Here is a 25367-nt window from a genome sequence, read left to right as displayed (position 1 = left end):
CAAATCAGGAAGCATCGCGGGGATCCAAACAAAACAAAGATAGACACAAAATGCTGGAGTAACTCAGCGGGACTGGCAGCATCTCTGAAGAGAAGGAATGGGTGACATTTCGGGTCGAGACCCATCTTCAGACTCAAAACTTCTCCATCCGAAAAGTCACCCATTCCTTCTCTTCAGAGACGCTGCCTGTCCCGCTGAGTTACTCCAGCATTTTGTGTCCATCTTCGATCTAAACCGGCATCTGCAGTTCCTTCCGACAAAGCAAAGAGTCGCATCCCGTAAATTGGAAGAAAGCTTGGATTGTGGCAAAAAAAATGTCATTCCCTGCTCCTCGGTTGGACACTCGTTCCGGGCGTGGCGCTGGGAGGATCGCCCGGGAGAGGGTTTAGTACGCGGGCGGGATGTACTCGTCGGTGCTCGGCTGCGCGGCGTTACCAAACGGCGGCTGCTGGTAGTTCTCGGCGACGTTGGGGTACGGCGGGTAGTCGCTCGACGGGTCCGTGTACTTCTCGGAGAAGTCGGACACGCCAGCCTGATACCTCTTGTAGGCAAACGCCAGCAGCAAGCCCTGCAACGGAAGGCAAAGACCAGGGGTAAGGTTCACAATTCACCATCCGGGAGTTATGTAGAAAACAGCCCCATGGACATGAGATGGACCTCAGTCTCAGTCTCATAGGAGATGTTCTGGGTCAGGACTCCCCCGCCTCAGTCTTAAGAACTGACCCGAAACACTGTCCATCCATGTCCCTCCATAGACACCACTAGACACCTAAAGCAGAATTAGACCATTCAGCCCTACATATATAAGATTGTTAAGGACTACATATAAGATTGTTAAGGGCTTGGACACGCTAGAGGCTGGAAACATGTTCCCAATGTTGGGGAAGTCCAGAATCAGGGGCCCCAGTTTAAGAATAAGGAGTAAGCCATATAGAACGGAGACAAGGAAACACTTTTTCTCACAGAGAGTGGTGAGTCTGTGGAATTCTCTGCCTCAGAGGGCAGTGGAGACAGGTTCTCTGGATGCTTTCAAGAGAGAGTTAGATAGGGCTCTTAAAAATAGCGGAGTCAGGGGATATGGGGAGAAGGCAGGAACGGATACTGATTGAGGATGATCAGCTATGATCACATTGAATGGCGGTGCTGGCTCAAAGACAACTATTGTTATTAAAATTGTCACCTATCCTGCACCTATTGTCTATTGTTAGCCCACCAAGTCTACTCCACCATTCAATCACGGCTGATCTATCTTTTCCTCTCAACCCCATTCTCATGCCTTCTCCCTGTAACCTTTGATGTCATTACTAATCAACTAGGTTTTCCACCGCTCTTTTGTGCATTCCGTCCTGCACTCTCCCCATAAACCCCGACACCCGTACTAATCAAGAATCTCTTAATCTCAGCTTTCAAAGACCCATTGACTTGGCCTCCACAGCCATCTGTGGCAATGGATTTCACAGATTCACCACCCTGTAGCTAAAGAAGGGTGTTATGTTATCCATCTCTAGAGAACATGGATAGGTGGTTGCGTCTTGGCCAGTCTAACACACTTTACCTAGCCTCGTCCCGATCCATGTTCTCCAGAGATGCTGCCTGACTTGTTAATTACTTCACTAGGGATCGTTCCCGCCATCCCAGAGGACTGGTTCTGTTTAGACTGGCGTGGAAGCTAATCTTCTGTTGCCGTTCTCCAGGGAGTCCCTGCGCTGGCAGAGGGAGGTGTTGTCGTCAGCCTCGAGCCAAACACACATCCTCTCACCGCACCTGCCCTTCCAACGGAGCCGGCCGCGGCCGAGGACCAAAGGTGCCGACAGCAGAGTACTGGTGGTGCGTTACTGATGATCAAAGACAGCGGTGAGAGGGAGAAGGGACCCGCGCTGCCGAGAGATACTTGGCGGGGTGGGCCGAGAACGAAGGGGGGACCCGGGGGAGGGGGGGAGGGAGAACGAAGGGACCAGGCGATGGGCCGCCGAGAACAAAGGGGGGGACCAGGTAGGGGAACCGCCAAATCTGCTGCCACTTGCAAGATTTTCACTGTACTTGTCCCTCAGCACTAACATGCTTATGACAATAAATGTGACTCCATCTGAACATCGAAAAAAGAAAAGACGTTTCGCATTGAGGAAGTTATGTCACTCATGGCATCCTCCCATTTTCTTTTTGTTCCTTTCTGACAGCATCATTGCACGCACTGCTGAACCGTTACAACACACTTCTTTCGGAAAGGTAATGGCGAGAGTTAGGTGCCTGCCCTTGAATAGAAAAATAATAGGGCTGAAGGTCTGCAACAGGACGATGTGCAGCTCCTTATTTCGACACTGCATGCGCTTGCACGTGTGCTGCATGGGTGTTCATGCCTGCTGCACAGATACATGCGCGTGTATGTCATTTCATTTTTGACAGTTCCATCCAAAACGTAGTCAACCCACAAAAGATTTAATGGGATATATTGGGCGGAGAATGTTGTTGATTAGTAAGGGCATCAAAGGTTACAGGGAGAAGGCAGGAGAACTGGGTTGAGGGGGAAAAATATCAAATGACGGAGAAGACTCGATGGGCTGAATGGCCGGTTACTACTCCTACGTTTAGTTTAGAGATACAGCGCAGAAACAGGCCCTCCACCGAGTCCGCGCCGACCAGCGATCCCTGCGTATTAACACTATCCTACACTCTGGGGACAATTTACACATACACCAAGCCAATTCACCTGCTTTGTCAATTAACGTCTTTGGAGTGTGGGAGGAAACCGAGGATCTCGGAGAAAACCCACGCAGGTCAAGGGGGAGAATGTACAAACCCTGCGCAGACGGCACCCGCAGTCAGGATCAAACCCAGGTCTCCAGCGCTGTAAAGGCAGCAACTCTACCTCGGCGCCACCGTGCCGCCATGTTCTAACGCATCCAAGTTACACAAGAACGACAAGATGCCGCCAGATTAGACACGTTTCTACTCACCCAGCTAAAAATGGAGAAGAAACAGAAGGCAATGGCAGCACGAGCGCTATCTGACCCAATGAGCGGAATTGCCGTTGTGTTCACCCACTGGTTGGTTAGGAAACAAAAGCCAATAAACCACAGCAAGGTCCAGAGAGCTGGGAACAAAAGAGAGCACACGTTAGATCCCCTGGATAATCAGTGCTGTCACTAGAGCCAAGAGGGTTTTATTATCATGTGTCCCAGAATAAACAATGACATTCTTGCTTCAGTATTTACTTTAATGTCATTTTCGCTGAGCACTTACACACAGAGGAAACAAAAACATGTTTCTCAATCAGTTCCTGTCAGTGCAATTAATAAACACCGAATAAATACATAGAACTTTAAAATTAACATCTAAAATAGACTTTAAAATTGAACTAACAACAGACATTCAGACCGGACAGTGGCTTTGCTTTGGCAGGCGTCTAGCTGTCAATGTATGGGCGAGGTTAGGTGTGTTGGTGTATGATGTATGGGGAGGGGACACAGTCCGTTAACCAGTTTTATTGCCTGTGGGAAGAAGCTGTGGAGCTTCCTGCTGGTTCTGCAGCTGATGCTCCTGTACCTCTTCCCAGAAGGCAGAATGGAGAAGATGGGTGATAGGGGTCCTTAATAATGGAGATGGCTCTGTGGATGCTGCGCTTCTGATAGATCTCCAACAGGAGAGGGAGTGGAGCACCAATGAGCACTTGTAGCAGCACGAGAGAATATATAAACATAGCACACTGGACAGCTGGGTCTCTATTCCATGGAGCGCAGGAGGATGAGGGGAGATCTTATAGAGGTGTACAAAATCGTGAGAGGAATAGATCAGGTAGATGCACAGAGTCTATTGCCCAGAGTAGGGGAATCGAGGACCAGAGGACATAGGTTCAAGGTGAAGGGGAAAAGATTATAATAGGAATCTAAGGGGTAACTTTCTCTCACACAGAGGGTGGTGGGTGTATGGAACAAGCTGCCAGAGGAGTTGAGGCTGGGACTATCCCATTGTTTGAAAGAAACAGTTGGACAGGTACATGGATAGGACAGGTTTGGAGCGTTGTGGACTCTGATGGTTACATGCACTGATAATTTCATGTTCATAAGTTACACAGTATTAACAGAATTAGGTCATTTGACACATCGTGTCTACTCCGCCATTCAATCATCGCAGATCCATCTTTCCCCCCCAACCCCATTCTCCTGCCTTCTCCCTGTAACCTTTGTTGCCCTTACTAATCAGCTAATCATTCCCTCCTGCCTTCTCCCCATAACCCCCGACACCCGTACTAATCAAGAATCTCTCAAACTCCGTCTTTAAAAATACTGATTGACTTTGTCACCACAGGTAAAGAATTCCACAGATTCACCACCCTCTGATGAAAGAAATTTCTCCTCATCTCCTTCCTAAACGAACGTCCTTTAATAAGCGAGTTCGGTATTACAACTGCGCATGCCCAGGTCATGGCTCATTCGGCATAACATTCTCGCCAGCTGAGCTTGTGTGTGTGTGTGTGAGTGTGTGTGTGTGTGTGTGTGTGTGTGTGTGTGTGTGTGTGTGTATGTGTACGGACCCGCGTTTCAGTTTTGCTTCTTGGAGGTAAGAAATCGATGATTTGTACAAAACTCCGATGATTTTGGTGGTTTTATTGCTTTACGTTTTAGTGATTGTGACCATGAATAACAACCATTTTGTATTGTTTTTGTTTTGGGGGGGCGGAGAATAAAATGAAATATCTGAGATAAAAATATCAATAGATGATATGAAGAGTATTAATGGGGTTTTCACTTCTTACTATTCTAGTCCACGGGCTGTGTCCACGTTTGTTGACTTCTGAATGAGTTCTGCATGTAAGTAAAGTTGTGTAGTACAAGGTCACAAGTCTCCTGACTAATCACGTCTCTTCTGATTCCCATTACATTGGATAATGATCTTGTGATTGTATAAATAGCCCCATCATAACTGGCAAGATGATTTGACAGCTCAACGATGGGTGTGGGATGTGGGAGGCCAGCAGTTTAGACTTTTCGATTCACCAAGCCGTCCATCTTTCAGTTCGCTCATGGGATTGGCAAGAGTTTTTTTTTCTCCACATTTCAAGAGTTCCTTGTATTGAGCAGCATGACGACGTTTCTCTTCACCGGCACTCGTTAGCACGGGCTTCTTCGTGAACCGTGCAGCATAAGCAAGAACAACGAGTTCATCTTTTCGTCCCGTCTTTTTCAACCCCCTCTCCGCTAAAAAAATGCTTCAAAGCTTCGACTTTCCATCGCAGAAAATCATCCAGTGTCATATCATCGTAATTTGGATCAGCCATAACCAACATAAGATTCAAAGATGACAAAAACTCAGATGGCAGCAAATTTACTCCGTGTACACAGCGCTATGTTCCCTATTTTTTTTAAATCCCTAATGACCTTTGACAAATCTAGGACCTCTAGTCCTAGACTCTCTCACTAGTGGAAACATCTTCTCCACATCCACTCTATCCAAGCCTTTCACTATTCCGTACATTTCAATGAGGTCCCCCCCTCATTCTTCTAAACTCCAGCGAGTACAGGCCTAGTGCCGACAAACGACAAACGTTAACCTATCCATTCCCGGGATCATTCTTGTAAACCTCCTCTGAACTCTCTCCCGAGCCAACACATCCTTCCTCGGATATGGTTCCCAAAATTGCTCGCAACATTCCAAATGCGGCCTTACCCGCGCCTTATAGAGCCTCAGCATTGCATCCCCGTTTTAGTACACAAGTCCTCTTGAAATAAATGCTAGCATTGAGTTTGCTTTCTTTACTGCAGGGAGAACGTGCAAACTCCACACACACGTACCAACACACACAACACCAGAGGTCAGAGACAAACCCAGTTGTCATCAGTAGAGACTGCCAGCATGGAGACAGAGGTTGGTGCAAATTGCTGGGACTGCAAGTTGAAGGTGGGAGCGGATAACATGGGGCATGGTAAAAGGAGCCAGCAATTCAGTGGTATGGAAGGGAGGGAGGGGGGGTAGGGCAATAAAGGGTGGGGCTGGCAGCATGGTGGCGCAGTGGTAGAGTTGCTGCCTCACAGCACCAGAGACCTGGGTTCTTCGAGCCTCACTGCTGATGCTGCCTGTATGGAGCTTTTAACATTCTCCCCGTGACCTGCGTGGGTTTTCTCCGAGATCTTCTGTTTCCACACTCCAAAGACGTACAGGTTTGTAGGTTAATTAGCTCGGTATAAATGTAAATTGTCCCCAGTGTATGTGGGATAGTGTTAATGTGTGGGGATCACTGATCAACGTGGACTCAGTGGGCCGAAGGGCCTGTTTCCGTGCTATATCTCTAAACTAAAAACTTCAGCATTTGCTGCAGTTCAAACTATTGAATAAGATTCAAGTTAATAGTGAAGATAGATGGAAAACGCTGGAGTAACTCAGTGGGTGAGGCAGCACCTCTGGAGAGAAGGAATGGGTGATGTTTCGGGTCGAGACCCTTTTTCAGACTGAGAGTCAGGGAAGAAAGAGATGTAGAGATATGGAAGGTAAGGTGTCAAAATGCAGATCAAAGGGGATGTTGATCAAGGAAAATGTAGAATGGTTCATTGTTGGAAGGTGAAGGGACAATGAAGCATAAAATCAGTAACGTTTAATCAAGAGTGACATTGACAGTGAAATTAGTCAGAGAACTAGGATGGGGGAGGGATGGAGAGAGAGGGAAGCAAGGGTTACTTGAAGTTAGAGAAATCAATATCCATACTGCTTGGGTGTAAGCTGCCCAAGTGAAATATGAGGTGCTGTTCCTCCAATTTGCATTGGGCCTCACTCTGACAGTGGAGGAGGCCCAGGACTGAAAGTTCAGTGTGGGAATGGGAGTGAGAGTTAAAGTGTTTGGCAACCAGAGATCACGTAGGCCGAGGCGGTAATAGTGATGGTTTTGGTGAATCATTGTTTGCTGTGGAAAATTAACTAAATAGTAATTTGATACATCTGTGGCATGAATCATTCGACAACCTGCTAAGGTTTTCCTCTAACATAGAGGAAATCCTTAAAAAGTGCCATCAGAGACAGTACCTACTCAGGAAGCTGAAGTCATTTGGGATTAACAAAGACATTCTCACCACATTCTACTACGCATTCATTGAAAATGTAATAACCTTCTCTTTCACTAGCTGGTTCCACTACATCACCCTGCAAAACAGAAACCGCCTGTTGAATGTGGTCAAGGTCTGCTCAAAAATCATTGAGCAGCCCGTCCGAACTCTCACTGCCCTATGCGACCAACAGTCTGTAAAGTTAACACGCAGGATTCTTCAGGACCCCTCTCACATCCTGTTTCCTGAGTTTGAGTGGCTCCCCTCAGGACGCAGACTCCGCTGTCCGGGTTGCCGGACACAGAGGAGGAAGGCAACCTTCATCCCCAGGGCTGTCCAGCTTTTTAATGCTGATCACCGACTCATGAACATATGAAATGAAATAACCTTCTATATGCACTTTTTAATTGAAGCACTTAGGAAGCACTTTAAAGACTATTGCTATGTGTTGAATGTTGATGTGCGGTGTGTGTTGTGTGATTGTGCAGTGTGTCTGTGAAATGCGTGTGCTGGTTGATTGTGCAGTATGCGTGCTGCTTATGTTTGTTGATTGTGTCCCTTTTTAAAAAGCTACTGTAATGCGCCCTTTTAAATTGCCCCTCGGGGACGAATAAAGTGCTTTGAATTGAATTGAATCATGCACCTTGCTTCAGAAAATGGCCATCAACTCCAGCATTCAATGACTCAGCTATAAAATCAGCTTACAGCTCCAATATCTACACAAACTACCATGGGGTAGGGGGGGAGTAGGCAACCGAATATCTAAGCTGGAGAGTGTGCAGGGAAGATTTACGAGGATGTTGCCAGGACTTGAAGGCCTGATCCGTAGGGAGAGGTTGGGCAGGCTAGGACTTTGGGGAGGCTGAGGGGCGATCTTATGGAGAGGTGTATTGGATCATGAGGGGAATAGATAGGGTGAATGCACAGTCTTTTATCCAGAGTAGGGAAATCAAGGGCTAGAGGGCATAGGTTTAGGGTGAGTTGGGGAAAGATTTAATAGGAACCCTAGGGACATCTTTCTCCACACACAGTGTTGAGGGTATCTGGAACAAGTGCCAGAGGAGGTAATTGAGGCGAGTAAAAGACAAAAGGACAAAAAGTACTGGAGTAACTCATTGGGTGCTGTCTGTGTGGAGTTTGTCCGTTCTCCCGTGATCACGTGGGTTTTCCCCGGGTGCTCCGGTTTCCTCGCACACTCTAAAGAAACACAGGTTTTCAGGCTAATTGGCTTCGGTAAAAAGTGTAAGTTGTCCTTAGTGTGTGTGTAGCGGGTGCTGGCGTTCTAGGGATCGCTGGTCGGCACGGACTCGGTGGGCTGTTTCCACGCTGCATCTCTAAACTAAATCTCAAAGACGTGCGGGTTTATAGGTTAATTGGCCTCTGTGAATATTGCCCCCCGGTGTGTAGAAAGTGGGATGAACGTGGAACTGGGTATGAACAGGTGATCAATGTTCAGAGCGGGGGTGGGGGTGGGGGTGGTTGATCGATGGCTGGCATGGACTGGGTGGGCCGAAGGGCCTGTTTCCACGTTGCCGTATCTCGAAGGCAAACCAAAGTAGACACCAGTTACTTTATCTACCTGAAACTGCAAGGTCGGCCAGAACGATGTGCTTGCGTTGGTTGGCGTTGCTGATCTGAGGGAAATACACATCAAGGGCAAAGAAGACGATGCAGATGAGAAAGGCAAGCACGCCAATGCCCACACCGTAATGGCAGGCATCCACGTTCTGGTTGAAGATGCACTGCAGCTTTCCTGATGTCGGTAGGTTTATGTAACCCTCGCTGCTGATGCAAGCAAACACAACGATCGAGAAGATCTACAAGAAAACACACAACAGAAATTGAAAGGCCACATGGTCATAGGGAATAGCAGTAGAATTAGGCCATTCTGCCCATTAAGTCTACTCCACCATTCATTCATCGCTGATCTATCGTGTAGGAAGGAAGTGCAGATGCTGGTTTAAACCGAAGATAGACGCAAAATGCTGGAGTAACTCAGCAGGACAGGCAGCACCCCTGGAGAGAAGGAATGGGTGACCCTACTTAAGACTGGTTGGGGATCTATCTCTCCCTCCGAACCCCATTCTCCTGCCTTCTCCCCATAACCTCTGCCACCCTTACAGATCAAGTATTTATCTATCTCTGCTTTAAAAATATCCACGGACTTGGCCTCCACAGCCTTCTGTGGCAAGAATTCCACAGATTCACCACCCAAAAAGCGACATTATTTTGCACACAGAAAAATTTGTTCTGTCTTCCGTAACTTCATAATGTGCAAAGTGCTGCTCTTTGGGCTCACCGCTGGGCTGACTGTCGATTTGTTTCCAGCCGGCCATTTCTCCTGCTCCTCGCTTCAGTCAGGCAGAAGATGCAGAGGCTTAAAAAGATGAGCACCATCAGACTCAGGGCGAACTTCTTCCCCTCTATCGTGCTTTTCAATCATCCTTCCTAAAGCTAGGGTACACTCTGATGCATCTCTACCACAAAATAGTGCCAAAACCTGGCGACTCATGTGTGGGAAGGAACTGCAGATTCTGGTTTAAACCAAAGATAGACACAAAAAGCTGGAGTAACTCTGCGGGACAGGCAGAGAAGGAGTGGGTGACATTTCGGGTTGAGACGACTGACGAAACGTCACCCACTCCTTCTCTCCAGAGATGCTGCCTGTCCCGCTGAGTTACTCCAGCTTTTTATGTCTGTTTTCGTTGTCAAGAGTGTTGTGGCAGTGCATCAAGCCATTTCATTAAGTCAATTAAATCACTGCACTAATAGTAAGCCTTTATTAAGAGAGCAAAGAGACTCGTCAGCTGATTGCAAATATCACAAAATGGCTTTTCTCAGTACCTCGTGACAATAAACTAAATTAAACTGGTGTCTGAAAATGGATCTCGACCCGAAACGTCACCCACTCCTTCTCTCCAGAGTTGCCTCCTGTCCCGCTGAGTTACTCCAGCTATTTGTGTCTATCTTCGACTCATGTATACTCTTCTGTGTATTCTTCCGATATATGTACTGAAAGTATACTCTGTACTGAATCCAAGTCAAATAGAAACTGGCACTCACCGACATGCCAGAATGTACCACCAACGTAAATATCCCAGTGAATACAGCCACGAAATACCTTACAACAAGGAAAAGAAACAAGGAATGCAGATGCTGGTTTACACAAAAGGACACAGAGTGCTGGAGGAACTCAGCAGGTCAGGCAGCATCTCTCGAGAACATGGATAAGACAACTTTGGGGTTAGGACCCTTCTTCTGATTGAAGAAGAGTTTCAAACTGAATCGTCACCTATGCATGTTTTCCAGAGATGCTGCCTGACCCGCTGAGTTACTCCAGCACTCAATGTCTTTAAATGTAATTTGTACACGTCTTTCTCTACGTGGGACTGCTACATGTCTTCTGTAAACTCCCAACTCATTATCTGCAAACACATTGAATGGAGTACCGTAACAAATAAATATATAGCACATTCTTCAGCCATACCTGGTAAACTAGACTATAATCGTGCAGGCCATGGTAGGAGGGCGAAATAAATTAGTTACTGCATCTCCCACAGTACAACAATGACCAAACTTCAAAAGTTTCCTATTACCTGAAAGTCACCTTAGAACATAATGAAAGGCGCCAGAAAAATGTAGGTTTACACAAAAAAGCTGGAGAAACTCAGCGGGTGCAGCAGCATCTATGGAGCGAAGGAAATAGGCAACGTTTCGGGCCGAAACCCTTCTTCAGACTGATCGGGGGCGGGGGTGGGTGGGGACAAGAAAGGGAAAAGGAGGAGTAGCCCGAAGGCTGGGGGATGGGAGGAGACAGCAGGGGGGCTGAGGAAGGGGAGGAGACAGCAAGGACTAACAAAATTGGGAGAATTCGATGTTCATGCCCCCGGGATGCAGACTCCCCAAACGGAATATGAGGTGCTGTTCCTCCAATTTCCGGTGCTGCTCGCTGTGGCCATGGAGGAGACCCAGGACAGAGAGGTCGGAGACGTAGTGGGAGGGGGAGTTGAAGTGCTGAGCCACCGGGAGGTCAGCTTGGTTATTGCGGACCGAGCGGAGGTGTTCGGCGAAACGATCGCCCAACCTCCGCTTGGTCTCACCGATATAGATCTGCTGACATCTAGAGCAGCGGACGCAATAGATGAGGTTGGAAGAGATGCAGGTAAACCTCTGTCGCACCTGGAACGATTGCTTGGGTCCTTGAACGGAGTCGAGGGGGGAGGTAAAGGGACAAGTGTTGCATCTCTTGCGGTTGCAAGGGAAAGTGCCCGGGGAGGGGGTGGACCGAGAGGGAAGGGAAGAATTGACAAGGGAGTTATGGAGGGAGCGGTCTTTGCGGAAGGCAGATATGGGGGGAGATGGGAAGATGTGGCGAGTGGTGGGGTCACGTTGGAGGTGGCGAAACTGCCGGAGGATTACTTTTTGTATGTGACGGCTGGTGGGGTGAAAGGTGAGGACTAGGGGGACTCGGCCCTTGTTGCGAGTGCGGGGATGGGGAGAGAGAGCAGTGTTGCGGGGTATGGAAGAGACGTAGGTCTTTCTTACAAATATGACAGTTTGCTTGAGGATTATTGTATAATTAAATCTTAGTAAAAAAATTCAAAGATTTAATCTTTTACTAAGATGACAGGCTGCAAAGTGGCGCAGCGGTAGAGTTGCTGCCTTACAGCGCCAGAGGCCCGGGTTCGATCCTGACTACGGGTGCTTGTCTGTACGGAGTTTGAACGTTCCCCCCGTGACCTGCGTGGGTTTTCTCCAAGATCTTCGGTTTCCTTCCACACTCCAAAGTTTGTAGGCTAATTGGCTTGGTATAAATGTAAATTGTCCCTATGGTGCAGGATATTGTTAATGTGCGGGGATCGCTGGTCGGCACGGACTCGGTGGGCCGAATGGCCTGTTTCTGCATTGCACCTCGAAACTAAACTAAGAGGTTTGTTTCCCATTTAGAGGTTACTCCTTTGAATGTGCACAGCACCATCCACAAAATATCGTTTCAAAAGATGAAAAGTACAGGCCTCAAATTATTATTTCAATCACATGAAATATTTAAGATAATTAGACACGTCAAAAGGGTTTATAAGGACTTTAAAAGTTGGACCTCACTGAAAGAATTAAACTTTCCTAACTGCCAAGTTATGATTGAGATATAATTTCTTCAGAAGTTAAATTCATTACCACAATATAATTCTATTATGACCAATTGCAATTCATGGGATAAGGACATCAAAGCCTAAATGAAGGAACTGTTTAGCATGCTTTAAAGTTGAGAAAATAACGTCCATAATAAAAACTTACTGGCCGAGAGACGACGTCTGTTTTTTATTTATTTATTTATTTATTTATTTATTTATTTATTTTTTTTAATTTTTTTTTTATTTTTAATTTTTTTATTATTGGAGATAGGTACATAATCTATTACATCATTACTGTTACATCATTTTTAAATTGATAATATTGTCAGTTATTATTACATTGTCTCCAATACTTTTTGCATTTTTCTTCGTTTTTTTTTTATAACTAGATAGAGCTAAAGGGATAGATGAAATAGAGAGAGGGAAGAAGGAAAAAGAAAACTAAAATAAAAAAAAAAGGAAGAGGAGTGAAAGAGGTAATTGAAGAAGAATGGAAAAATTTGTTAGAGTTTAAAAACATCATTCGAGATATGTTCGTACATTTCGAAGTATAGCATTTCATCCAATCTTTAGTCCGGGTGCTAGTCAGGTTCCTGTGCTGAACTATTCTGACCCTTTAAGTAATCAATAAAAGGAGACCATGTTCCAACGAATAATTCCTGTTTATCCAACAGGGAAAATCTGATTCTTTCCATGTTTAAGGTCTCCGTCATTTCTATAATCCACATTTTGATTGTGGGGGCCGTAGGGCCTTTCCAAAATTTTAGGATTAATTTTTTTCCTGTTATTAAACTGTAATCGATAAAGTTTCTTTGTGTTATGCTAAGTGTTTGATTTAATTCTAATATTCCGAGTATTATTAATTTTGAGTTTGGTTCCAGTTGTGTGTTGGTTACTTTGGATATTATACTAAAAATATTTACCCACGTCTGTTTTTTAACCGGATGGTCCAAATACCATTACAGTAGAGCTTGCATAATGGTCTATAAGGCTACTCAAAACTCTAAAATGATCATTATTAAGTATAGGTTTATTATTGTCACGTGTACCGAGGTACAGTGAAAAGCTTTGTCTTGCATGCTAACCTCACAGAGCAGACACATCAAATACAGTCAATGTGTAGGAAGGAACTGCAGGTGGTGGTTTAAACCGAAGATAGGCACAAAAAGCTGGAGTAACTCAGCGGGTCAGGAAGCATCTCTGGAGAGAAGGAATGGGTGACGTTTCGGGCCGAGACCCTTCTCCAGACCTTCAGGTCCGCATGGGCCAACATAATCTACCGGCTGACATACACTTTAACTCCCCCTCCCGTTCCCACACTGACCCTCCTGTCCTGGGCCTCCTCCACTATCAGAGTGAGGCCCAATGCAAATTGGAGGAACTGCACCTCATATTTCGCTTGGGCAGTTTACAACCCAGCGGCGTGAATATTGATTTCTCTAACTTCAAGTAACCCTTGCATCCCTTCCCCTCTCTCCATTCCCCGCCTCCCCCACTCTGGTCATGGCTCAAGCTTCAAAGTCGTCTTGGTGAGTCTCATTGCCTGTAACTCGTTTTCACCTAGCCACTAGCGAAGAATGGCCTGTTTCCTTATCATCGTTAAGTAAAAAAATAAAACTCAAAAAAATATATATACACATACATATATATACACACATACATATATATACAATCAAGTTCATCGGTAGAGTAAAGGGGAAGATATAGATGTAGAATATAGTTCTTAGCATTGTAGTGCAACAGGTCCATTGACAAAGTGCAATGTCCGCTATTGCTGTCGGACTGTTCGGAAGCCTGATAACAGAGGGGAAGATGCTGTTCCACAGTCTAGTGGTGTGCGCTTTCAAGCTTCTCTACCTTCTGACGGCTGGAAGCAGAGAGGAGGGGGATTGACGGTGGTGGGGCAAGCCTTTGATTATGTTAGCTGTTTTTCCAAGGGAGGCTGAAGTACAGACGGACCCAACGGTGGGAAGTCCGGTCTGTGAGAAGGACTGGGCTACATCTACAACTCTGTAATTTCTTGTGGTCTTGAGCAGAGCTGTTCCGCAAACCAAGTTGTGTTACAATGCGACAACATGCTCTCTGTGGTGCATTTGCAGTTTCCTCATGTTCTTCAGGAAGCAACGGCCTTGCTCTGCCTTCTTGGCAGCGGCATTCATGCGATTGCTCCACGATAGATCTTTGGTAATGTTACCGCCCAAGGAACTTGAAGCTCTCAACTACAGTCCACCACCCATTTTCTGGGAAAAGAGCTTGCATAATGGTCTATAAGGCTACGCAAAACTCTAAAATGATCATTATTAAGTATAGGTTTATTATTGTCACGTGTACCGAGGTACAGTGAAAAGCTTTGTCTTGCATGCTAACCTCACAGAGTAGACGCATCAAATACAGTCAATGTGTAGGAAGGAACTGCAGGTGGTGGTTTAAACCGAAGATAGGCACAAAAAGCTGGAGTAACTCAGCGGGTCAGGAAGCATCTCTGGAGAGAAGGAATGGGTGACGTTTCGGGCCGAGACCCTTCTCCAGACCTTCAGGTCCGCATGGGCCAACATAATCTACCGGCTGCCATACACTTTAACTCCCCCTCCCGTTCCCCACATTGACCTTTCTGTCCTGGGCCTCCTCCACTATCAGAGTGAGGCCCAACGTAAATTGGAGGAATTGCACCTCATATTTCGCTTGGGCAGTTTACAACCCAGCGGCGTGAATATTGATTTCTCTAACTTCAAGTAACCCTTGCATCCCATCCCCTCTCTCCATTCCCCGCCTCCCCCACCCTGGTCATGGCTCAAGCTTCAAAGTCGTCTTGGTGAGTCTCATTGCCTGTAACTCGTTTTCACCTAGCCACTAGCGAAGAATGGCCTGTTTATCATCTTTAAGTAAAAAACTAAAACTCAAAAAAAAAAATATACACATACATATATATACACATACATATATATACACATACATATATATACAATCAAGTTCATCTGTAAAGGGGAAGATATAGATGTAGAATATCGTTCTTAGCATTGTAGCGCAACAGGTCCATTGACAAAGTGCAATGTCCGCAATTGCTGTTCGGAAGCCTGATAACAGAGGGGAAGATGCTGTTCCACAGTCTAGTGGTGTGCGCTTTCAAGCTTCTCTACCTTCTGACGGCTGGAAGCAGAGAGGAGGGGGATTGACGGTGGTGGGGCAAGCCTTTGATAATTTTGGCTGTTTTTCCAAGGGAGGCTGAAGTACAGACGGACCCAATGTTGGGAAGTCCGGTCTGTGAGAAGGACTGGGCTACATCGACAACCCTGCAATTTCTTGTGGTCTTGAGCAGAGCTGTTCCGCAAACCAAGTTGTGTTACAATGCGACAACATGCTCTCTGTGGTGCATTTGCAGTTTCCTCATGTTCTTCAGGAAGCAACGGCCTTGCTCTGCCTTCTTGGCAGCGGTGATTGCTCCACGATAGATCTTTGGTAATGTTACCGCCCAAGGAAGTTGAAGCTCTCAACTACAGGTCCACCACCCATTTTCTGGCAACTGGTGGAGCCCCCCTACCCCGCCTTTAATCCGGACAAAATTGCCCCCCCACCCCTCCCTGGAAGTCTCCCCAAAAATGTGGTGCCCAGGCCGGTTCAGGCGGCCGATCCTGACCTCATCGGGTCTTCTTCACCAATTGGCGGGTGGAATTTGCCACCATGCGGTTGAGACTGTGGTACTCCGGCCGTTCCCATTGCTGACTTCTGCGGCCGACTTTGCGGGCCGGTATCTCAGCCCGCCAAGGCCGTGACCTCTGTTGGTCCTTGTAGATTTGAACTTGAGCAACACGCCCTCTACGTTACATCTCCATCTCGGTTTACACATCGCTGCCTGCGTTTCCGTACATGGTCCACTAAGCCCACAAGCTGCCAGCACTGAACACAAGCCAAACAGCACAGTTGGATGCATTGCATCTTCATTTGGATGTAAACAGAAAGGGATACTGGAGTTAACTATGAAGTTTGGAAACAAAGAATTGCAGATGCTGGTTTGCAAAGAAGGGCACAATGTGCTGGAGTAACTCAGCGGGTCAGGCAGCATCCGTGGAGAACATGTACAGGTGATGTTTCAGGTCGAGACCCTGATTGATCAGTCTGAAGTAGGGTCCTGACCTGAAACATTACCTATCGGGTGGCGCAGTGGTAGAGTTGCTGCCTTACAGTGCCAGAGACTCGATCCCGTACGGAATTTGTACGTTCTCCCTGTGACCCGCGTGGGTTTCTCCCACACGCCAAAGACGTACAGGTTTGTAGATTAATTGGCTTGGCGTAAATGTAAATTGTCCCGAGTTAGTGTAGGACAAGGGTAAATGTGCGGGGATCGCTGGTCAGTGTGGACTCGATGGGCCACAAGGCGCTGCATCTCTAAACTAATTTAGAGTATTTAAGAGGGAGTTAGATGTGGCCCTTGTGGCTAAGGGGATCAGGGGGTACGGAGAGAAGGCAGGTACGGGATAATGAGTTGGATGATCAGCCATGATCATATTGAATGGCGGTGCAGGCTCGAAGGGTCGAATGGCCTACTCCTGCACCTAATTTCTATGTTTCTATGTTTCTAAACAACACTTTCCATGTTTGAGAAGGAACTGCAGATGCTGGAAAATCGAAGGTAGACAAAAATGCTGGAGAAACTCAGCGGGTGAGGCAGCATCTATGGAGCGAAGGAAATAGGCAACGTTTCGGGCCAAGACCCTTCTTCAGACTTTCCATGTCCTCCAGATAGTTGGGACATTGTTGACTGGTGTGGGAGAGAAGGGCCAGTTTCCACACATTATTATTCTATGACATGCTGTCTGACCCACTGAGTTACTCTAATACCTTTCTACAGTATTTTCTTTGCAAGATCTGAAGACACTTTATATCCATACCACGAACAATGTCAAAGAGTCCAACAAGGAATGGGAGCTTAATTCATCCGAACACAATAAAGAGCAACGCCACAGCAGACGATAGACACAAAAAGCTGGAGTAACTCAGTGGGACAGGCAGCTTCTCTGGAGAGATGGAATGGGTGACGTTTCTGGTTGAGACCCTTCTTCATCCTTCTATATCTCTCTCTCTATATCACTGCCTGACGCACTGCGTTACTCCAGCATTTGGACTCTAGTCTTCAGTTTAAACCGGCATCTGCAGTTCCATCCTGCACCTATTGCCCCTCACAGATGACTGCAGTGTGGACTGTTGCGTTCATCACTGGAATCAAACTCCGCTCCACGGCCAAACAGAAGCACTGTTCCCATCACACTCACACTAAAAGACCCTTCACAATGCGAGCAAACACACAAAAAAAAGAAGACACCAGTTGCTTATCAAAGAGATAGAAGTTCCTTGCAGAGCAGTGTCGGAAGTCATTGGACAGGAAACACTCCCTTCCTGTTCTCAGCACAATCTCACCGCGACACACTTGGTCTCAAAAGGTCATCGAGCTCCACTTGTTTTTTAACAATTCTTCAGGACTGTTGAGGAACTGGTCTTGGTGATGTTCGGGTTATTTGCTTCAGCTCAGGATAGTTTGTGTCATAGAGTCATCGATGACCATCGGGGAATGTTGCCCGCTCCAGACTGCAGGGGTACGTGCTGAGGGACGCACAGAAGCTCGCTGCAGCCAATGCCAAGGCTCTCTGGGGGAGGACCACAGTCTAGGGTCCTTCCCCTGCTGGATATTGAGGGGCAGCGTGTAGTGGAGACACCCATCAAACAAGGGAAGGGATATCATAAGTGATATGAGTAGAATTAGGCCATTGGGCCCATCAAGTCTACTCTGCCATTCAATCATGGCTGATCTATCTCTCCCTCCTATCCCCATTCTCCTGCCTTCTCCCCATAACCTCTGACACCTGTACTACTCAAGAATCTATCTCTGCCTTAAATATATCCACTGACTTGGCCTCACATCCTTTTGTGGCACAGAATTGCACAGATTCACCACCCTCTGACTAAAGACATTTCTCTTCATCTCCTTCCTAAAAGAATGTCCTTTAATTCTGAGGCTATGACCTCTAGTCCTAGACTCTCCCACTAGTGGAAACAACTTCTCCAGGGGGCCACAAGAGGGGTATAATTATGTATTTAGGGAACATTACCAAATACAAATGTACAGTTTGTACAGTCACAGAGAATGTTGGAGGAATTTTGCACAGTTCTTGTTTTCTACATATTTTTTATGCCAGTTAAATAAAGTTGAATTCGATTCGATCTGAACAAGAGACTCTGTGCATCTACCCGATCTATTCCTCTCAAAATGTTATACACCTCTATAAGATCACCCCTCATCCTCCTGCGCTCCAAGGAATAGAGTCCCAGCCTACTCAACCTCTGCCTGTAGCTCAGACCATCTAGACCTGACAAAATCCTCGAAAATCTTCAAATATATCGGCGAGACTAAGCACAGGCTTGCCGATCGTTTCACTGAACACCTCGGCTTAGTCCATCGAGGCGAGAGAGAAGGACCGGACATTGTACAACATATTCTGGTAGAAGTTAAACACAATGCTGTGCATTCTCTGCTGCCTGCTATCAGAAACTCTTTTTTTTCTTGTTCCAAATTTTCCATTTGATGGGTGTTGCCTCTTTTATTTTTGCCTCTTATTAACCCACCTCACCCCTCTGGTCCTTGATTCCCCTACTCAAGAGACTCTGTGCATCTACCCGATCTATTCCGATCATGATTTTATACACCTCTATAAGATCACCCCCTCATCCTCCTGCGCTCCAAGGAATAGAAACCCAGCCTACTCAACATCTCCCTATACCTCAGACCCTCGAGTCCTGGCAACATCCTCGTAAATCTTCTCCGAGCCCTTTCAAGCTTGACAATATCTTTCCATAACATGGTGCCCAGAACTGAACACAATACTCTGAATGCGGTCTCATACAACTGTAACACGGCTTCCCAACTTCTATACTTAATACTCTGACTGATGAAGGCCAAAGTGCCAAAAGCCTTTTTGACCAGCCTATCTACCTGCGACTCCACCTTCAAGGAACCATGCACCCACACTCCTAGATCCCTCTCCTCTACAACACTCCACAGAAACTTACCATTCACTGTGTAGGTCCCGCCCTTGTTAGACGTCCCAAGATGCAACACCTCATTATAACAACTTCTAAAAAATCATTTGGGCATCCGTGGACAGGAATGGTTTACAGGGAAAGACACAAAATGCTGGAGTGACTCAGCGGGACAGCAGCATCTCTGGAGAGAAGAAATGGGTGACGTTTCGGGTCAAGACCCATCCTCTGCTGATTAGAGGGATATGGGCCAAACGCGGGCATGTGAGACCAGTGTGGATGGGGCATCTTGCATGGCATGAACAGGTTTGGCTAAATGGCCTGTTTTCATGCTGTATGAAACCGGGGCAAGCGCTCAGTGTACATGTCACCCCTAACTTTCTCTTTCCCTTTGCTTTCCTAACTTTCTCTTTCCCTTTGCTTTCCCGGTAACCCTGGCTGGAAAGCAGACAGCTTGCACCCCTCCCCCTTCCTCTATCTCCCTTCTTCTCCCTCCCCCCCCCCTGTTTCTCCCCCCTCTCTTGCTAACCTTCTGCCTCCCCTGCACGCATCATTGCTCCCTTTCTCTCTCCCCCTTTTGCCCCTCCCTTGTCAACTTTCCTCCTCCCACCCTTACCCTCTTCCTCTCTCTACACTCCTTTCCCCCACCCGTCTGGGCCGTGGAGTTGACCCGGGGACATGTAACAGGCGCGTTGGGGGCCAACGCGGAAGTAACTGGAGCAACGCGGATGTGGCCGCGGCGCCGGGCCTGGGTTTAATGGGCCATATAAACCAAAACTAGTTGACGTTGCGCGGAAACAAAAACAACACAATAATAGAGAGTGCCCCTTGAATCAACCCTATATCCCGCAGCTTTGGAAGTTTGACAAAGGGCCGCTCTCACTTCCTGAAATTTTAAAACTGCCCGAAGTGGCCAATGTTTCCTGAAACTGACGCTAGACACAACACGCTGGAGTGCCTGCACGTTCCCCGAGACTGAACCTGTAGCCCAACCCGGGCCGCGGTCACCCTCGCTGTGGTCACCAGTCATAGAAAACATCGAGGAATCGGAGCACGAGTAGGCCATTCGGCCCTGTGAGCCAGTACTGCCTTTCAATATGATCATGGCAACGTCCCTTGATTCCTTTAGCCCTAAGAGCTAAATCTAACCCTCTCTCTCAGTGTAGCCCCGACCCTCTCTCACACTCACCCAGCCCTTGCTCACACTCGCCCGGCTCACACACTCGGCTCATACACACCCAGTTCACACGCTTGGCTCATACACACCCGGCTCATACGCACCCGGCTCACACGCGCCCTGCTCACACTCACCCAGCTCACGACCCGAGCGATTACATGCGGTTGCTGGAAAAAGTTGCTCAGGTCAAACGAGCCGCCCGACATGGCCGCGCCGTACACGTTGCCTTCCATCTCCCGTCGTTGCTGCTGCTGCAGGATGTTTTAAGCTGGAGTTTCACCTTGTTACCCCCCTTGTTGTTCGGCGATGGAGGGGGGAAAGCAAGGGCAACGGGCCGAGACCAGGGATTGTGGAAGGCCAGTCCTTCTGCTCAGCAGCTCCCGGATCGCAATGCAATGATCCGCAACACGTCAGTGCACTGAACGAGTTACACACACAGAGTTAGAGGGCGAGAGAGAGTTTAGAAATAGAGAGAGAGAGAGAGAAGGGCCGGACCATCACATCACATGACGGCACCTGAACTAGAGTAAACAGTTGCGTTCGGGTCTGAAGAAGGGTCTCGACCCATTCCTTCTCTCCACAGATGCTGCCTGTTCCGTTGAGTTACTGCAGCTTTGTTTTGTGTCTATCTAGAGTAAACAGAAGCAGGAGAAGCGACATGGTCTAAATACTCCATTACAACTGGAGGGAACAGACAGGGTAGACGCACAGAGTCTCTTTGCCCAGAGTAGGGGAATCGAGAACCAAAGGACATAGGTTTAAGGTGAAGGGGGAGAGATTTAATAGGAATAGGAAAATAGTAACTTTTATTCACATAAGGTGGGTGTATGGAACGAGCTGCCGGAAGAGGTAATTGAGGGCAGGGGCTATCGCAACGAATTAAAAAAAACATTAAAACAGGTACATGGATTGGGACAGGTTTAGAGGGATATGGGCCAAACGCAGGCAGGTGGGACTAGCGTAGCTGGGACGTGTTGGCCAGTGTGGGGAAAGATGGGCCGAAGGGCCTGTTTCCATGCTGTATGACTGTGTGACCTGTCGTGCCTTCCCCTCTCCTGCTTTTCTGGGAGCAGAAATGGTTAACGTGCCCCCAGGAAATGCATGAGGGAGGATAAATTCTACACACACACACACACACACACAGGAATAGCGAGAATAGGCGTGGAAATAGCAGCAACGTGGAAGGAAGAAATAAGAGAATTGAGATGGAGACACGAGGATGCAGATGCTGCAATCCTGAGCGAAACACAAAGTGCTGGGGGAACATAGCGTGTCGGGCAGCGTCTATGGTGGGAAGGAACAATCGGAAGAAGGGTCCCAACACGAAAACTGGTCTGTCCATTCGCTCGACTGTCTGCAGACGTGTCCCGACCCGAAACGTCGCCGATTCACGTTCTCCACAGATGCTGCTTGATCCGCTGTGTTCCCCCAGCGGTGAGTTCTTCCGGCACTTTGGGTCCTTCTTCGTTAACCAGCACCTGCAGTTCTTTGTTTCTAAAGCTTATGGTAAATGCGATTAATCCCCAGTGTCCATGTCTCTGTCCGTCTAAAAGAAGACGCACTACTGCAGAGTATAGAAATGACTGCATTTAACAAAGCATTCCTGATATTCAGAAGGGTCTCGACCCTAAACGTCACCCATTCCTTCTACACAGAGATGCTGCCTGCCCAGTAGAGTTACTCCAGCATCTTGAGTCTCTCTTTGGTTTAAACCAGCATCTGCATAGTTCATCCCTACACATTCCTGATATTGATAAGTGTTTGTTGTATGTTTCCATTTTGAGTATTTGATATTGTAATCGACCATAGCTTTTAAATGTACCTGAAGCCGACAAAGAACCCAGTGTTGTGAATCACATTTTCAACTGTTGGGCTTCTGGCGTTAAGTTGAATAGCGGGGGGGAAGCTTTAGTCCTGAAACAGGTGAGATGAAAACAGAGCACTTTGTGTTCGCGGCGGTTTATAGGAGTCAGTGAGAAGCAATTTGACCCATTTTGTGAATCAGCTTCAATCCACGTTTTCCACCAATCTTCCAGTTAGAGCATTGAACGGTACAGCACAGGAACAGGCCCTTCGGCCCACAGTGATTTTCAAGATGTCTCTCTTGCCTGACCAGAATATGTCCAACATTTTCTCTCAAGATAGGCACAAAAAGCTGGAGTAACTCAGCTGGTCAGGCAGCATCTCTGGAGAAACTCGTGGACCAGAGGACATAGGTTTAAGGTGAAGGGGAAAAGATTTAATAGGAATCTGAGGAGTAACTTTTTCCACACAAAGGGTGGTGGGCGTATGGAACAAGCTGCCAGAGGAGGTAGTTGAGCCAACATTTAAGAAAGTTAGACAGGAACATGGATAGGACTGGTTGGGAGGGATATGGACCAAACTGCGGGCAGGTAGGACTAGTGTAACCGGGACATGTTGGCCGGTGTGGGCAAGTTGGGCTGAAGGGCCTGGTTCCACACTGTATCACTCTATGACTCTAAGAGGAATAGGTGACGTTTTGGGTCAAGACCCTTCTTCAGACTGAGAGTCAGGGGAAAGGGAAACAAGAGATATAGAGGGAGAGATTATAGAACAGATGAGGAAGATGTGCAAAAAAGTGATGATAATAAAGGAAACAGGGCATTGTTACATTTTCTCTCTTTGCTTCAGATTCATAGCATTTGGTTTGTTCCAACATTTAACTGTAGAATACCGTTTCCAGTGAGTGTAAGAGTCAGGAAGTCATGTTGCAACTTTATAGCTCTTTGGTGAAATTGCATTTGGAGTATTGTTTGCAGTTTGGGGGCAGCACGGTAGCGCAGTGGTAGAGTTGCTGCCTCACAGCGCCAGAGGCCCAGGTCTGATCCCGACTACGGGTGCTGTCTGTACGGAGTTTGTACCTTCTACCCGTGACCCTGTAGGTTTTCCTAGCGTGCTCCAGTTTCCTCCCACACTTCAAATACGCACAGGTTTGTAGGTTCATTGGCTTTGGTAAAATTGTAAATCGTCCCTAAGTGTGTAGGATAGTTAGTGTACAGGATAATCGCTGGCCGGTGCTGACTCGGTGGGTGATGGGCCTGTTTCCGCTCTGCATCTCTTAAGTCTGTGTAGAGTTTACACGTTCTCCCTGTGACTGCGGGGTTTTCCCTCCAAATATGTGCAGATCTGCAGGTTAATTGGCTTCTGCAAATTGTCCTCAGAGTGTAGGGAGTGGATGAGGACGTGGGATGACTTGGAACTAATGTGAACGGATAATCGATGGACAGTGGGCTGAAAGGCCTGTTCTAATGCTGTGTCTTTCAATTCAATTCACTAGAGTCTGCTTTATCTGCCTCACCCGCTGCAATCCATTACAAGCAACGAGTCCCGAGTCACATGCTCTAAGTGCCTAATCTAGTCATGTTGCAGTACCTAATATTCACGGCAGAGTATAACATTCATGTACTTCTACAGGTGTACAGTAGAGAGCATATTGACTGGTTGCATCACGGCCTAGTTCGGCAACTTGAATGCCCAGGAGCGATAAAGACTGCAAAAAGTTGTGAACACTGCCCAGTCCATCAGTGGCTCTGACCTCCCCACCATGGAAAGGATTTACCAGAGTCGCTGCCTCAAAAAGGCAGCCAGCATCATCAGAGACCCAGACCATCCTGGCTACACCCTCATTTCCCGTCGGGACGAAGGTACAGGAGCTTGAAAACTGTAACGTCCAGGTTCAGGAACAGCTTCTTCCCTACAGCCATCAGGCTGTTCACTACAACTTCAAATAAGCTCTGAACTACAATAGACTATTATTATTATTATTATGATTGCACTATTGTCTGTTTTTTGTGTGTATGTATGTGTGCATAAATTCACACTGAACTTTTTTCCCTCTCATTTATTATATTGTTTATATGTACTATGTTTACATATTCTGTTCTGCTGCAGGAAATAGGAATTTAATTGTTCGATCTGGGACATATGACAATAAAACACTATTTATTAACCCATTGTTTTCCATGGATTTATGTTTCAAATAGTTTAAGCCCAATTCTTCTTGTTTCTGGCCATCTTGCCTGTGGACCCAGTTTCTCTCCATCTAGGATGGATTTAAACGAGAGTTAGATAGAGCTCTAGGGGCTAGTGGAATCAGGGGATATGGGGAGAAGGCAGGCATGGGTTATTGATTGGGGATGATCAGCCATGATCGCAATGAATGGCTCGAAGGGCCGAATGGCCTCCTCCTGCACCTATTTTCATTTGTTTACTCGAACCAAGTGTATGTGGTTTTATCACCTCTATTAAATCCCCCTTAAAAAACTTCCCCTGCAGCTACTGTGGCAATGAATGATAAATTGTTACATAAATATTTAAACCATAACTAATAGGTACATTTGTACTATTAATATGTAAACTATTCCAACATGCTACTGGCCAGCCAAGATCAAAATCTATGGTCGAAAAGGTTAGGTATTTCTAAAAAATGGATCGGGACCCTTCTTCAGATTCTGGTGACATTTCAGGTCAGGATCCTTTTTTTAAGAGATACAGCACGGAAACAGGCCCTTCGGCCCACCAAGTCCGCCCCGACCAGCGATCCTGCACTGTCCGACAACCTTCTTCAGACGGACCCGTAAAAGAGTGCTATTGTATCAGATAGTAGATCATCCTCTAGGACTAGCACACAAAGTGTTGCCACATCCGGAGCTATCTTGCCTTCTCTGAGATAAGATCAGTTCTATCAGGGACTGTGGAAAGTTAAGAACCAGACTTATGTACTTTGTTGAAATTCATCCCAATCTATTAATAGCAAAGAATAGTGAAAGGCTTGGATTGAGTGGATGTGGAGACGATGTTTCCACTAGTCATAGTCTCAGAATTAAAGGAAGTTCTTTTAGGAAGGAGATGAGGAGAAATGTCTTTAGTCAACGGGCGATGAATCTATGGAATTCTTTGCGGCCAAGTCAGTGGATATTTTTAAGGCAGAGATAGACAGATTCTTCATTAGTACGGGTGTCAGAGGTTATGGGGAGA

At 46.8% G+C, this 25367-nt stretch overlaps 1 protein-coding gene across 1 annotated transcript; it reads right to left on the bottom strand.

The window, feature by feature from the left end:
* Positions 1-130: 130 nt before the first annotated feature.
* On the bottom strand, positions 131-21019 carry LOC129708228 (synaptogyrin-2-like). Its single transcript, XM_055653862.1, has 4 exons — positions 20504-21019; positions 8611-8848; positions 2955-3091; positions 131-568 (listed from the first exon to the last, which is right to left on the bottom strand). The coding sequence occupies exons 1-4, from the start codon at positions 20600-20602 to the stop codon at positions 386-388; spliced, it is 657 nt and encodes a 218-aa protein (XP_055509837.1). The 5' UTR covers positions 20603-21019; the 3' UTR covers positions 131-385.
* Positions 21020-25367: the final 4348 nt, after the last annotated feature.

This window comes from Leucoraja erinacea, chromosome 23 (assembly GCF_028641065.1).
Source record: "Leucoraja erinacea ecotype New England chromosome 23, Leri_hhj_1, whole genome shotgun sequence".
Classification (NCBI taxonomy): domain Eukaryota; kingdom Metazoa; phylum Chordata; class Chondrichthyes; order Rajiformes; family Rajidae; genus Leucoraja; species Leucoraja erinaceus.
Note: the sequence above shows the minus strand (reverse complement) of the source record. Positions and strands in the feature narration are given on the sequence as shown.